Source organism: Bos taurus, chromosome 15 (genome assembly GCF_002263795.3).
Source record: "Bos taurus isolate L1 Dominette 01449 registration number 42190680 breed Hereford chromosome 15, ARS-UCD2.0, whole genome shotgun sequence".
Lineage (NCBI taxonomy): Eukaryota > Metazoa > Chordata > Mammalia > Artiodactyla > Bovidae > Bos > Bos taurus.
The window spans coordinates 63893147-63909906 of record NC_037342.1 but is presented as its reverse complement, the minus strand read 5'-3'; the positions used below and the strand labels follow the sequence as shown (position 1 = coordinate 63909906).

At 36.7% G+C, this 16760-nt stretch overlaps 1 protein-coding gene across 9 annotated transcripts in view; it reads right to left on the bottom strand.

Annotated features, from left to right (window-relative positions):
- The window catches only part of HIPK3 (homeodomain interacting protein kinase 3), an 83924-nt gene that overhangs the window by 55938 nt on the left and 11226 nt on the right, over window positions 1–16760 (bottom strand). For 4 of the 9 annotated variants that reach the window (XM_059874905.1, XM_005216299.5, XM_005216300.5 and 1 more), the window contains exon 2: window positions 295–1393. In XM_059874905.1, coding sequence (XP_059730888.1) covers window positions 295–1393 — 1099 coding nt within the window. Of the gene's footprint in view, window positions 1–294; window positions 1394–7112; window positions 7185–16760 lie in introns of those variants that run through there. The other 5 variants (XM_059874902.1, XM_059874903.1, XM_024975435.2 and 2 more) reach the window with 5 other exon arrangements.

The window sequence follows — 16760 nt, the reverse complement described above, 5'->3', positions numbered from 1 at the left end:
TCCAAAGAAATGTACAAAATTTACTATAAACCCTTTCTCAATATTTAGACTTCCGTTTAATCATCATTAACCACCTACCAATCCTTCAGGTCTTCTATTAACAATAAAAATAACTGTCTTTAGCACAGAAATTTGCAGTAGAAATTTCTATTCTGCCTGAACAGATTTTATGCCTAAAGTATCTTGATATCTATGTATCCAAAGCAGTCTTTTTCACCACATACACACACAAAATTATTTCATTCAGCAAAATTTTAACACTTATCAAATAACCAAAAAATAATTATCACCTACCTATAGTACCGAGATTGCAGATATGTTGAACAAACAGTCTTTGACACGTGACTGGCTGACCCAAAGTCTATTACTTTAACCCTGTATGGCTGTCGAACAGGATCCACCAACATAATATTCTCTGGTTTGAGGTCTGCATGAATTAATCCAAGACTTTTCAATTTTTTCAGTGCAGTAGCCACTTGCTGAAGAATGGGTCGAATGACTTTTAGTGGCAGGGGACTGAACTTATTTTGTTTCAGAAAGTCATACAAATTTTGTTCCAGCATCTCAAAGACTAAACAAGTATGGTTACGGTGCTGAAAGCATTCGTAAGCTCGCACAAAGTTATATTCATCAGCATTTTCAGTACTGAGCCTTGCTAATATGCTCACTTCTATCTGACCTTGACGTGCATACGAAGGGTGGTTCTTCAAAATTTTGATTGCTACAATTTCATTTGTCCCTCTTTTCCAGCATTTGACTACCTGGCCAAAAGTGCCTCGACCAAGGAAATCAAGGACTTCGTAAGTATTTTTCATGGAGCATAAGACTTCATGTTGCACTAACTGATAGTCACCTTCTCCAGTGGTACAGTTCTGTTTGGTTCCTGTGGTAGTTGTCACAACTGTCACTGGATTTCCCATGTTGGTTTGCAACATTGCAGGAAGTATGGACACCTCATCGACAATCTGCATTGCGCTGCTATGATTATCCAACTCCTCACTCTTGCGCTTCAATCCACATCGCTGGGGGCCTTCTAGGAAACTGAACCTGTGCCGCCACGCCCCGATCTGAGGTGCCTCCACTTGAGTTTGCGGCGCCTGAGCTGCTATAACCTTTGTAGCACCCGCAGGGTTTTTTATAACAACAGCACTTGTCTGCAAAGAAAGGTTGTGTCCCCGAGGTCTGTTAAATGGTATCTTTGTCTGAAAAGCACTACCCTTCGTGGGAGGATGAGAATTCCCAACGTTTCTACCATTCACATAGGTCCGTGGATAGTTTCTTTCCTGGAATACACAACTGCTTGGCTCTACTCTGAGTTTCTTCACACTACAAAAGGCACTTGACTGAGTTTGATAAATATACGGTGGGTAGACCAAGACTTGTGAGGCCATACCTACAAAAACAAACAAACAAACAAAAGGGTCACATTAGCTACAAAAGTTCAATTTTTTAACTCTCGTGAAGAAAACTTTTAACGAGTCAAGTCCATAATTTATAAAAACAGTTAAGTTCCATGAAGATTTTCTTCACCTTGGAGAAGATAAACATTTTCACCGTCTCCATTTTAGTTAGTGTTTCAGATATTTTGTGCATTGTATGAAAGGTTGGGACTAAATAGTTGAGAACCTTCATTGAATCAATATTTATTGACAAGCTACAATGGCGAAGATATGCCCAAGGAACTGTACCAACTATTTTCCCTCCAAAAGAAAATGTACAGATCCTTAAGCTGTATACATCTAGCAAAAGTAAGCATTCTATTACCAATATATCATTTATGAACCAATGATCAGACCAGAAAATATATATTACACAAATGTCATATTCCTTAAACTTAAAGCTCAAGAACTACCTTGGGAAAAAAAAAAAAACCAATTGTAAAAATAAGTATGTAAGTCATTTTCATGATGTTCTCTTTAAAGTCCTTTTCATATCATCCCTGAACACGTATTAACAGTAAATTCCTTTACATTCAAATCAAAGTGATACAGTGGTTGTCCTTCCTTTTTTTTTTTTTTTGGTCCAGTCCTCTGCTGTGAAAACACTGAGTCGTAACAACTGGATCACCAGGGAATTCCTAATACAATACCTTCCTGATGAAGCCTTTCCTAGAACACATATACTCACTGCTCATGCTCCAGGCATGATATGACATGACTGACATTATAATTGTCAGTGTATAAAACAGTCTTTCTCACGAGATCTAAAACAAAGTACTCCGAATATAAAGTTGGTTTTTAATAAATGTTGTTTGGGAATTGATTTCAAAATATTTCCATTCTTCTAAAAAATGGGACTTTCCTGGTGGCCCAGTGATTAAGACTCCTTGCTCCCAATGCCGGGGATGTGGGTTTGGTTCCTGGCTGGGGAACTAGATCCCATATGTGGCAACTAAGACCCAGAACAGTCAAATAAATAAATAAAATAACCAACAGATTGCCATTACAATATGTAATATATGCAGCACTTAAAATAATAAGAGCTACCACCTACTATGCAACAGTTTGACAAATGCTTTATTTGCAGTATTTTATATAGTCCAAGTTTGCTGTTAAGAAAATTAAAGCTCAATGCATGCACGCTAAGTTGCTTCAGTCATGTCCAACTCTCTGTGACCCTACAGACTTCAGCCCACCAAGCTCCTCTATCCATGGGATTCTCCAGGCAAAAATACTGGAGTGGGTTGCCATGCCCTCCTCCAGGGGATCTTCCCAACACAGGAATCGAACCTGCATCTCTTATGTCTCCTGCATCGGCAGGCAGGTTCTTTACCACTATCGCCACCTGGGAAGCCCAAAGGGACTAGTTAATTGGTTCAAGGTCATATACCTAAGGTGAAGTAAAAACAGGAAGATACACTGCCCCTTCAGGTAAAAGGCATAAATTTATGCCTCTTTCAACTTCCTAAACAATTCTTGTTACTACCACTTTCTTAAGTTGACCTGGCTTTAGTAAGCAATCAGCTACAAAAACTTATTACACAAATTAAGATTTATGGTTCAACATATATGAGAAATTGTAAATTGAAATCCTAGATCTAAACCTTTTCATCCATTTTCTTAAATTCTTGTTGGCATCTGTTCTATGCTGTTACTCAGGGGAGTTTTTCAAACTCCACCAATTTATCATCTTTTTAATGATGCAAAGCCACATCAATAACTCCTTCTGAACATATCAAGCTCACATGACACTGTGAAGCTCCCCACCCTCATCTTCAATAACTTAACATTACCATTCTTATTTCAAATCCCTTCTGTAACCCACAATCACAGAAACACACAGAATGACAGTCAATAAACAAAATTCCTAAAGTAGCACGTGTAAAATATACTAATAGATTTAGAGAAAAGCATGAACATAAACAGGAGAGACAGGAAAATAATTTTTTAAATGGAACTAGTGAGCCTGGATAATCCCATGGACAGAGGAGCCTGGTGGGCTACAGTCCAATGGGTCACAAAGACTCTGACACGACTGAAGTGATTTAGCACACATGCATGCATGTTCTCTGATCAAGAATCTGACAATTCAGATATGGTGCAAGGTATTCATGGAGCACTATGTGCAGAGACACAACACTGGAAACCTAAACACCCATGCAAAAGGCGTGAGTGACATCCACTCTGATACACAGACCAACTAGAATCTTCTTGAAAAAGAATGAAAACAACCTATTTAACCTGCTGCAACCTGATTCCCAATATTGTAATATGAAAAAGGCAAAATTTAGGAAAATGTGTACTTTACAATAGATATTACCATATATGTTTAATTAAAGGGGGAATTATATATCTATATTTTTGCAAATATATTAGTATCTATATAAACATAAATAAGTTATAGGCTGCTTTGCCTTAGAGAATAGTAAGACTACTGGGGGCAATGAGAAAGATTTACTTTATATGTTCTTTTAACCACCTTATTTTTTACTTTGTACATGTATTAACTGTTCAAAAGTTTTTTAATCATCTGGAAACCTAATAAAATATATACATAAAAAAATTTCAACATGAAATAATATACCTGGGATATGCTTCAAACTAATAGAGAAGAGAAAGTGGATGGGGATATAGATAAAATGAGATTAGCCATAAATTATCAAAGGAGCTTAATTGTAAGTAAAAAGGGGTCATCATACTATCCTGTCTCCTTTTGAATGCTTACATTTTTCCTTAATACAAAGTTCAGTAAAAATATATTTAAAATTCCAGAAAGATTCTGGTTCAGTAAGTCTGCAATGAGGTTCAAGTACCTATATGTGTACAAGTTCCCAAGGCCATTTAGATTCACACTAACATCTGAGAATCAATGATCTAGTCTGTACAAAAACCTAGGCAAATTCAAGTCTGACCAATTCAGGGCCCTCAAGTCTGAAACATCAGGTTGAAGTTCTAGAGAATAAAAGATATACCCTCCTAGGCCAATCCATGCCATGTTAAACCAAGGTGTTACATGGACAACTTTATGCCATAAGGGTGGTACCATCTGCATATCTGAGGTTATTGATATTTCTCCTGGCAATCTTGATGCCAGCTTGTGCTTCATCCAGCCCAGCATTTCACATGATGTACTCTGCATATAAGTTAAATAAGCAGGGTGACAATATACAGCCTTGACGCACTCCTTTCCCAATTTGGAACCAGTCTGTTGTTCCATGTCCGGTTCTAACTGTTGCTTCTTGACCTGCATACAGATTTCTCAGGATGCAGGTCAAGTAGTCTGGTATTCCCATCTCTTTAAGAATTTTCCATAGTTTGTTGTGATCCACACAGTCAAAGGCTTTGGCACAGTCAATAAAGCAGAAGTAGATATTTTTCTGGAACTCTCTTGCTTTTAATATGATCCAACCGGATGTTGGCAATCTAATCTCTGGTTTCTCTGGCTTTTCTAAATCCAGCTTGAACATCTGGAAGTTTACGGTTCACGTACTCATGAAGCCTGGCTTGGAGAATTTTGAGCATTACTTTGCTAGCGTGTGAGATCAGCAAAGCCAAGAAGAACCAGAGATCCTCTTGATGAAAGTGAAAAAGTTGGCTTAAAGCTCAACAATCAGAAAACTAAGATCATGGCATCCGGTCCCATCACTTCATGGCAAACAGATGGGAAAACAATGGCAACAGTGACAGACTTTATTTTGGGGGCTCCAAAATCACTGCAGATGGTGACTGCAGCCATGAAATTAAAAGACGCTTGCTCCTTGGAAGAAAAGTTATGATCAACCTAGACAGCATATGAAAAAGCAGAGACATTACTTTGCCAACAAAGGTCAGTCTAGTCAAAGTTGTGATTTTTCCAGTAGTCATGTATGGATGTGAGAGGTGGACTATAAAAAAAGCTAAGGGCCGAAGAATTGATGCTTTTGAACTGTGGTGTTGGAGAAGACTCGAGAGTCCCTTGGACTGCAAGGAGATCAAACTAGTCAATCCTAAAAGAAATCAGTTCTGAATATTCATTGGAAGGACTGATGATGTAGCTAAAACTCCAATACTTTGGCCACCTGATGTGAAGAACTGACTCACTGCAAAAGACCCTGATGCTGGGAAAGACTGAAGGCAGGAGAACGGGACGACAGAGGATGAGATGGTTGGATGGCATCATCAACTCGATGGACCCGAGTCTGAGCAAGCTCCAGAAGCTGGTGATACACAGGGAAGCAGGGAAGCCTGGCGTGCTGCAATCCATGGGGTTGCAAAGAGTCGGACACGACTGAGTGACTAAACTGAACATGGACAACAGCCAAAAGCCAGATAATTTACCTGGAGATGTTAAAGAAACTAATGCAATTTCTGAATCCAGCTGTCACTACTTTTCCTTTTCCAACATGCCAAGCCAGAAGGCAGACAATCAGCTTAATCCAAGGGCCAACTAAAGGAAGCTTAGAAAAAGTAATTACCTCTCACCAACACTGTGCGCTGGGGTACCAATCTCGAAAAGCATTTTAGAAAATTCTTTCTAAGACACAAGGTAGAAGTGTCACATAATTTACACAGCACATAAGAAAGAGGGGGGAGGGGGTAACGCTGGAGATAGTTGTTATAATAGACCACAAGAAAGGAACTCTAAATTACTAATCAAACTGACCACAGGTATTAAGTCTTTCCCTTCTCCCGCCCACCATCACATTAACTCAGAACCTGAGAGGAGTCTCTCATCCTTGGTGTTCATGAATTTTACTGAGTATAGTCATTACTCCCAGAAGCTGCTTAGGTTCCAAACACTGATTTAGTTCACTACTACATACTTCCTATTATTTTTCATTGCTATACATACTGTTACACCTCTGCAGCTGTATTTCATAAACTCTGTCATTTGTTCTTACCATCTGACTAAGAAATGAAGTTTTGGAATATTACCCTTTTGAAAGCTGAAGCTACCTGTACAGGCACTCTGAGGACAGTCAAGCCTCCTGGTAGAGCAACCATTAAGCTTCCATTCCTCAGGTTTAATAATCTCGGGTACTTGAACAGGCCTTATTTTCCCATTCCTCTAAAAAAAATTTTAAGACTCATCTGATATCTATCTAAATTCTTCACATCCTTTTACAATTACTGAAACAGCAATGTAACCAATGTTGATAACCAAACCACCACTAACCATAAAGAGATAGTTTCTTTTTTCTTATAATAATACATTATAATATTATTATTATACAATATCAGACCTTCTGAAAAGGGAGGGAGGGAGCAGAGATAGAAATACTTTGAACATCTTGCGTGCTCATGTCACTTCAGTCATGTCTGACTCTTCACAACTCAATGGACTGTACCCCTTAGGCTCCTCTGACCATGGGATTCTCCAGGCAAGGATACTGGAATGGGTTGCCATGTCCTCCTCCAGGGGATCTTCCCGACCCAGGAATCAAACCCGCATCTCCTGAGTCTCCTGCATTGCAGGTGGATTCTTTACCCACTGAGCCAATATGAAAATTCTGGGTCATTTTCTGCCAAACTTAAACATGGTACTATGTAATAAGGTTCTTATTTAAAATATTCTATCAAAAATATATTTAATGCCTTGCATTCTCCTTACTCAACTTTCTTCTTCTACTTATTCAAACTTCATTAATTTTTTTTCCTTAAACTGTGGTAAAATATACATAACAAAAAATTTACCATTTTTAACTGTACAGCTCAGTGGCATTAAAGTTATTCCCACTATTGTGCAACCATTACCATCATCCATATCCAGAACTTTTTTCCCTCTTCTGAACTAAAATTCTACCCATTAAACAACTGTCCATTGTCCCCTCTCACTAGCCCCTGGCAACCAGCATTCTATACTCTACATCTACAATTCTGACTACCCATGAGTTTAGTTATACATTTATCCTTTTCAGATCAGATGAGATCAGATCAGTTGCTCAGTCGTATCCAACTCTTTGCGACCCCATGAATCGAAGCACGCCAGGCCTCCCTGTCCATCACCAACTCCCGGGGTTCACTGAGACTCACGTCCATCAAGTCAGTGATGACTGGCTTATTCCATTTAGCGTAATGTCCACGAGGTTCATCCATGTTGCAGCATGTGTCAGAATTTTCTTTTTAAAGCTAATATCCCACTGATGTTTATGCCATATTTTTATCCATTCAGTCATCTAAAGATACATGGGTTGCTTCTACCTTTCAACTACTGTGAATAATGCTGCTGTGAACATGAATGTACCAACATCTCTGCAAGACTTTGTTATCAGAGTCTTATACTACTTCTGCATTCTTCACAAAGTCTAGCAGAGTTAAACGAATAGACTCAAGGTGTTCTACAGTTTCACACATTTTCACTTATTTTTTTATATGATATTGCAAACACTAGTTTTATCACAACTCTAATTTTTGTACAAATGACTGATTCATTAGATCTGACAAAGAGATCAAATGAGACAGAAGTCTTCAAGGTAACAAAACTGTCTTCTAATCTAGTTTCATGTAAATAATAAATTGTTCCAGTTTGGTTCATGCACAGACTTAAAAGCTTTGTTTTCATAAATATACTTAGAAAAGGTTTCCATTTTTTTCCATTTTTAAAATATTTTCATTCAGAAACATTTTTATGATATTTGTAACTGGACACCATGCAATCAATATCAGAACTTCATTTCTGTTTCAACTGAGAATTCGTCAACATTTTATTGAGGGATAAAAGGACCTTCTTCTTAAGAGCTTTAAAGCTGAAGGACAAGATATCAAACATAGAGAAGAACGCTAAAGACAAGTATCACACAACTTGACTTAGAGTGACTGAAAAAAGCTATTAACTGCACAACTATTTATTATTGTAATGCCACTTTAACCATCTTATCTTGGATTAGCTCATAAATGTAACTTTAAAATTAATATTAGTTTATTGTATAGATTTTCTAAAACATCACCCCCTGAAATAATTATGATGATACCACAAATGAAAACCTTTTCCAAACACTGTATTATTTGGGCGGAAGTTTGAATTCCTGTTAACTGACCTAATTGTCAACATATATTTCAAATGATATATGAGTTAATAATCTATGAGAGTATTTTAATGTCTAAAAAACTCGCAGAGATTAATTAATTCACATATATCCAGTGAAAAACATGGCCCCAAAAGATACATGCACCCTGGTGTTCACTGCAGCACTGTTTACAATGGCCAAGACACAGAAACAACTTAAATGTCCATCTACAGGAAGGGATAGAGAAGATGCAGTGTATATATATACATATGCACACACATATACACACACACAACGGAATACTACTCAGTCAGTAAAAAGAATGAAATAAGGCCATTTGCAGCAATATAGATGGATCCAGACAGTGTCATACTGAGAGAAGTAAGTCATACAGAGAAGGAAAAACATCACATCTCATCCCTTATATGTGGAATCTAAAAAGAAGTGATACAAATGAACTTACTTACAAAACAGAAAGAGACTCACAGAAAACTAACTCACGGTTGCCAGGCGGAAGGGACAGTTAAGGACTTTGGGAAGGTCATGTACACACTGCTATATTTAAAGTGGATAACCAACAAAAACCTGTTGTTTAGTACATGGAACTCTGCTCAATGTTATGTGCCAGCCTGGATGGGAAGGGGGTCTGGGGGAGAATGGATACATGACTATGTACGGCCGAGACCCTTCACTGTTCACCTCAAACTATCACAACACTGTTAAATGGCTACACCCCAATACAAAACATTTTTAGTATTTAAAAAAAATAAAAAATAAGAAGGTAAAAGCACTAATCAAACAAACAAAAACAGGTAAAATAATGTTCACTGCTGCACAGGAACAAAATTTTGAAGCAACCGTCAGAAAAGGAATGGATATAGTTGTTTTGACTTTTTCATACAACACACAACTGTGGCTTATAGCACAATCATCATATATTTCTGTACTGCAAAAAGAAAACAATTATAAGGTTAAGACACTAATTAAGATACTATCACAATTTCAAAGATGTGAAAACGTGGGGAAAATTGTGCATGTTAGAATGAAAGACATGCAGCAAAGCGAATTAATGTAAATTACACATATCAACATGGATAAATCTCAGAACAATGTAAAACAAGAAACAAGTTGCAGAAAAACATGTATTATTTATTTAAAGTCAATAGCAAACAAACCTATATTGTGTTTTTAGATACATTAAGTATGTGGCAAAAGTATAAAATCATGCACAGAAATTATAACAGGCCAAGAAGAAAGGGAAAAGGAGAGACTTCAACTGCAGGAACGGTTTTGTACCCAGGGTGGCAGCTGCACAGGAACTGGTTCTTTACTCTCTATACTTTCATAGCCTAAATGTACATTAATTTTAAATACAGAAGGAAAAAAATGTACCAGAGAAGAGGATATCCTCTTTAATTTTAAGAGCTAGAACATATATAACGATTTTAGATATATTTTATTAGCTTATTAGTCAGCCATACACTATTTCATCTCATTCTTTCAATTTTTAAATTTTTCTTTCAATTCAAGTAAAAATATTTAGGAGGAGGAAGATTTAACAATGAAGCATGTTTTTTCATCAATGAGCTCCTTCTGGGAAAAGGCAAACACATGTATACATATAGCTACATTACTAATGAGGGCAGTAACAAGGATATATGGTGCACACAGGTAGCAAAAAAAGGGGATGATTAACCTATGCCTGAAAGAACACAGGATTCACTAAGAAGTTAACCTGAGCTAGATTTTGAAGGATGATGGAAAGAAGTCTGCTACTTAGGAAGGATATTCCAATAGCACAAACCAATAGCTCGTGTAAGAGAAGAGACTAATGAAAAATATGACACATTGGCTTCGTGTGGCTAGAGAACAGGGGCCCATAAATTACAGTCAGCCAAATTCCACCCAGACTATTTTTGTATGGCCCACAAGCTAAGAATGTCTTTTATATTTTTAAAGGTTTAAAAAAAGAGAAAAAATGCATGCAACCGGGATCATATGCCACTTGTAAAGCCTAAATTATTTCCCATTAAGCCCTTTAAGAAATTTGCCAACCTCTGCTCTAGAACATACTTGCTGCCAGGGGCAGCTGGAGAAAAAGATTCTCTTGAGAAGAAGAAAGACAACTTTAAAAAGAAAAATCACAAAGAACTTCATCTTCCATACTAAGAAGCTATGGGTGATGAGGTGTCTCTGAAATGTTTTAAATAGGAAATCAATATAATCATATTTGCGCTTTTTTAATCTTATTTGTATTTTAGAAAGATAACTCAGGAAAATTTGTGAACAATAAACTGGAAAGAGACGATAACGGAAATAACAGTTGAAAGACTACCCTAATAACCCAGATAATAGCTGATCAGAGTCTGAGCAAAGGCAGAAGTAGTGGAATGGGAGAGTGCTGATTACCAATAGTGATAGGTGACTAGGACATAAGAGCCACAGAACTTGGTGAGGAATGAAGAAGTGTCACAATCATGCTTCTGACTTGAAAAAATGATAACTAAATGTGAACCAAAAAATTCTTTTAAAGGATAAATGAGAGAGGAAAAACTGAATTCAATTTTAGATACACTGAGTTTGAGGTACCTTAAGACTGAGCCCAATTAAATGCAGATTCTTACAAAAAGGCCTACATTCGAGTAGTTTACTCAGGAAGCTTTCCCATGGGGCACAAGTAAGCGACAAGGGATAATTAGTCAGGAAAGAGGGAAAAGCAATAAATGTAAAGGAATGATGGAATTAAAAATTAACTACTTGGCAACAACCATAATAATTGATTCAAACAAGAATTATCAATAATGGGTGCAAAAACTAGTGGGTAAGAAAAAGAATGAATATATGTATAACTGAATCACTTTGCTGTATACCTTGAACTAACCCAATGCTGTAAATCAACTATACTCCAATAAAATTTAAAAAAATGGTGAAAGTTTCAAGAATAACAGGATATTATTCTTGGGAGACAATTCACCATGGATCTCTCATGCTTCTCGGAGTCTTGTAAGCAGGGACACTGAATGCCTTTGTTTCGGAGTCTTTTCTCAAGGATATTTGTATACTGAACAGCCTTGGAAAGTAGAGATAGCGTCTTCCTGAGCAAAGGGCAGGTTGCTTCACGCCAAGATAATGACTCCCTCCTGCGCGCATGTCAGGCAGGTTCACTGCCCCTTACAAAAGATTTGAGTTTTCCAAACCTGGGGTGCCACTCCTGCAGTGCAACTCCTCTTGTGCCTGAGTCACCTGGCCCTGTTTGCATCACCCTGTGAGAACTGAGCTGGGGAAACAGAGGAAATACTGACCCACTGACTACTACTATTGCTCAGTAAGTGAGAAATAAGAAAGTCCTTTATCTCTTACCTCAGAGTCTGTCTCCTGCAGCAGCCATTCCTAATCTGTTAGTTTGCAAGACCTTTCATAGTTCTTGACAATCACGTATTTTTAAAGTACATTCCCACAAGATACGTATTAATCAAAAAGAAGAAACGGGCAGATGTCACGTTAACCGGGTGATCAATGTTAAAATCTCTAGTAATGGGCTATATCGCCATCAGTGACTCCATGTATGATGTATTGAGAGGAATATATTTCACTGTGCTACTTCTAAGCACAAGAAAACAAACATCCAAGCTGACGGCCATTCTACAAAACAACTAGCAGTATTCTTCAAAATGTCAGTATCAGGAAACAACACAAAGACTGAGAAACTTTCCAGATTACAGAAAACAGATATAAAACAAAACAGCCTTTGCTTTTATGGAAGAGAAATTAGGGGTATATGGACATCAAGTTTGCAACGTACTCTCAAAAAGTTCAGGGGAAAAAAAACCACAGATATAGAGAGGAAAAGGTAAATGCAAATGGGGTAAAAGTGTTAACATTTGAAGCATCCACGTGAAAAACTACACAGGAATTCTTTGTACTATTCTTGCAAATTTTCTGTAGGTCTGAATTTTTGTCAATTGACAATGCTTTTCTTGCACAAGGCTGCTCTTCAAGCGTTACTCATTTGAGAATGAACTGCTGAATAGCTTAGGTATGGCCTCAGTTCAGTTGCTCAGTCATGTCCAACTCTTTGTGACCCCATGAATCGAAGCACACCAGGCCTCCCTGTCTATCACCACCTCCTGGAGTTCACTCAGACTCACGTCCATCGAGTTGGTGATGCCATCCAGCCATTTCATCCTCTGTCGTCCCCTTCTCCTCCTGCCCCTAATCCCTCCCAGCATCAGTCTTTTCCAATGAGTCAACTCTTCGCATGAGGTAGTCAAAGTACTGGACCTTCAGCTTCAGCATCAGTCCTTCCAACGAACACCCACGACTGATCACCTTTAGAATGGACTGGTTGGATCTCCTTGCAGTCCAAAGGACTCTCAAGAATCTTCTCCAACACCACAGTTCAAAAGCATCAATTCTTCGGCGCTCAGTTTTCTTCACAGTCCAACTCTCACATCCATACATGACCACTGGAAAAACCTTGACTAGACGAACCTTTGCTGGCAAAGTAATGTCTCTGCTTTTGAACATGCTTTCTAGGTTGGTCATAACTTTCTTTCCGAGAAGTAAGCGTCTTTTAATTTCATGGCTGCAGTCACCATTTGCAGTGATTTTGGAGCCCAAAAAAATTAAGTCTGACACTGTTTCCACTGTTACCCCATCTATTTCCCATGAAGTGATGGGACCAGATATCATGATCTTAGTTTTCTGAATGTTGAGCTTTAAGCCAACTTTTTCACTCTTTCACTTTCATCAAGAGGCTTTTTAGTTCCTCTTCACTTTCTCCCATAAGGGTGGTGTCATCTGCATACCTGAGGTTATCGATATTTCTCCCGGCATCTTGATTCCAGCTTGTGCTTCTTCCAGTCCAGCGTTTCTCATGATGTACTCTGCATATAAGTTAAATAAGCAGGGTGACAATATACAGCCTTGACGTACTCCTTTTCCTATTTGGAACCAGTCTGTTGTTCCATGTCCAGTTCTAACTGTTGCTTCCTGACCTGCATATAGGTTTCTCAAGAGGCACGTCAGGTGGCCTGGTATTCCCATCTCTTTCAGACTTTTCCAGTTTATTGTGATCCACACAGTCAAAGGCTTTGGCATAGTCAATAAAGCAGAAATCGATGTTTTTCTGGAACACTCTTGCTTTTTTGATGATCCAGCGGATGTTGTCAATTTGATCTCTGGTTCCTCTGCCTTTCCTAAAACCAGCTTGAACATCTGGAAGTTCACGGTTTACTTGCTGAATCCTGGCTTGGAAAATTCTGAGCGTTACTTTACTAGCGTATGGCCTAGATCACCTAGAATTGTCAGGCACAGAGCAAGTCCCTGGGATCATGTGCCCCCATTAATAAAAAAGTATTCATAAGCAGTGACAGGAAATCTTTTCATTAAAATATATTACTTAATTCACACTTGCTTTTCAAGCTTTGGGTCATTATGTAACTTCTTCATTCAACAGAGACTAAAACTATTTAGTATTTCACTATGTGGTCCAATAAATTGACAATAAAAGAGTCTTTTTATTCTTCAAAGACAGAGAACCTTAGTACTAGTCTAAACAAGGGTCTACAACAGGAATTACAAAATCAAACTATATGACTAGCAATATTTAGTCAATAAAAGTAGTATCTAGTCACGCTTTCATTTTTCAATTACTTTGTTTAAAGTACATATTTATAAAAAACAAAACAACAAGTCTTCTTAAAAATAAAAGACAGGGTATGCCAGAAAATAAGTTTTCAGTGTGAATAGTAAGTTTAACTCTTCACTGGCCATTTTTAATATCTATATTATTAAAGAGGTCACTGTGCCTATTATATCCAGGAGATTACTGATGCTAAAATATTTCATGTAAGAAAATGCATATACATGAACCACTTCAAATTGTAAAGCTTCATAAAATAAACCTGCTGTCTCAGGTACCTACAAAACATTTATTTGAAAACACTAAAGTCTTGGGTATTTTCCAGCAGTATTGTGAACAAAGCATCTAGGGAATGTGTTGACTATAACACAAATCAGCATGTTAAATAACAAGCTTCATCTGACTTAGCAAAACATTCCAACTTTTGGAACAGAAAGTGATCCGGTGGACATTTCAAAGCTGCTAGAATTCACCCTGCCAATACAAGTCTTTAGAAAGGCTAGAAGAGAGTTAATGAAAAACAGTATTTAAGAACTACATTTTCTAAAGCATATAAATCTCTAGATTTTTTTGAAGCTATGTAAAAATCAAAACTCAGAAATGGAAATATTGACAGAAAAGCTGACTAAAAGTGAAAAGTTCCTCTGAAGAACTCTTTTTATTGAAATAAACTTTAAGATTCATAATTCAAATCTAGTTTATAAAACAAGTACAAAAGAAAATTTCCTTAAATTCATCACACAATATCTACTAATGCCAGTACCTACCAATGGATTATTAGAAAAATTAAACAGCCTTACATCTTTAGGTTATGAATAAAATAACTCTCTTCTAGAAAGCCAAATGAATTGTTTTCTACTTTGTAGGAAAGTCTGTCCCAAAAGAATCACTACAAAACTTTCTTATTAAAACAAAAATCCATGTAACCAACTGTTAAAGCATGAATATCTCCTAACCTAAAACACCTCTGAAACAATTCAGAGGAAGGTGAATCATAGATTAATAATTTGATCAAACATCCACTGCTGATCAACCAAAATAAAGAAAAAAAAATGCTGCTGACAAGTTAAGACTTTTATAAGAGATAAGAGTTCAAAGTTCTAAATGAACATTTATAGAATTAAAGGTCAAGTTCTACAAAAATTTTCTAAATTATGGGCTATGCTAAATAAACAGTTTTAAGATTCTCTTTCTGTACAGTGTTCTTCATACATAACTAAGAGTACTATCACTCAAGAGTTATATATACTACATGAGCTGCAAGTCTAAAAACTAGTGTGAAGTGAGAACAGTAGCTGCCCACCACCATGCACACACTAATAACAGTTTTGTATTTCTAAGAGCTGAAGAGACAAAAATTTACAGTTGCATAAGCTTGATTTTAGTACTTTTGGTTTTGAAAAATCTTATGAAAGACATTTTAGGGCTTGAAAAAATAAACTGGAACAAAAAAGTCAATTCCTTGTTCTTTCCAAATTATGTTAAGACCCTGTATGTTCCTGATGTGACCTACACTGCTAAATTCATAGTTTTTTTTCTCCCTATAATTATGTTCTCTCTCTTCATAGCTGGTTGCCAGATAAGCCATTTTATAGAAAAGTCCTTTTTGAGGAATTTAGTGAAGTACCTTCAAATACTTTTCTAAGTAAAGAAACTTTAGTTTCAAATTTTAAATGTCATATACATCTTGTGAAGATGATCTTTCACCATGGCATCAGGAAATCCTGTGCTTCTGGAATCTCTATGGTATCAAGTGAGAAACAATAGAAGGAACAGAAATGAGACTATATTAAGAAAAACAAAGATCTCACTCTTATTCTCATGACAAATTTGAGGAAGAGGACAGGGCAGAAATTTACAATGGATATCCTTAAGAAAGCCAGAAAAAAACTAAAGAACAAAGCAATTCATAAAGCCCTACAGAGGAAAAACAGTCAGCTTCTCAAAAGTACTCTTAGAGGACGCTGAATTCTTAGAACTATTACAACTGCTTCTGTTTGGCTCTGACTACCTCTAACCACTAACTTCTTAAAGTGACACGTTGTTGGGCTGCATGTAATAAGCTGTGAACTAAAACTGCAGATTTATATCCATTTGGCAAGGGTCACATAAACATTTATTTCTTCCACAACAAGCTCACAGAAACATTGAAAAAAATGTGTTATATCAGTGTAAAAAGCCACACTGTCATATAGGATACCATATAACTATATGTATCAGAATTATAATGATAAGAAAAACTCAAGATTTATCTGGCTAAAGAGTTTTCTTAACAACACTAATGCATTAAAAGATAAAAACATGATTAAGAAAGTTTAATTCAAAAAATGTTTAATTCAAAGAAACAGACTCACAATTGTTAAGTGGGCAGGGGCAATGAATTGAGAGTGGGGACTGCAGTGCAAACTATTACACATAGCATTGGTAAACAGAAAGGTCCTACTATATACCACAGGGTATACAGTTTATTCAACATCTATATTCAATATCCTATAATAAATCATAACGGAAAATATGAAAAAATGATATATGTATGTATATATATACGTATAAACAAGTCATTTTGCTATACATCAGAATTAACACAACACTGTTCATCAACTATACTTCAATAAAATAAATTTTTTAAAAAAGAAAGTAATTCAGATTGAAGTTTCTGTACTATCTAACACATTTTTGCCTAAATAATTT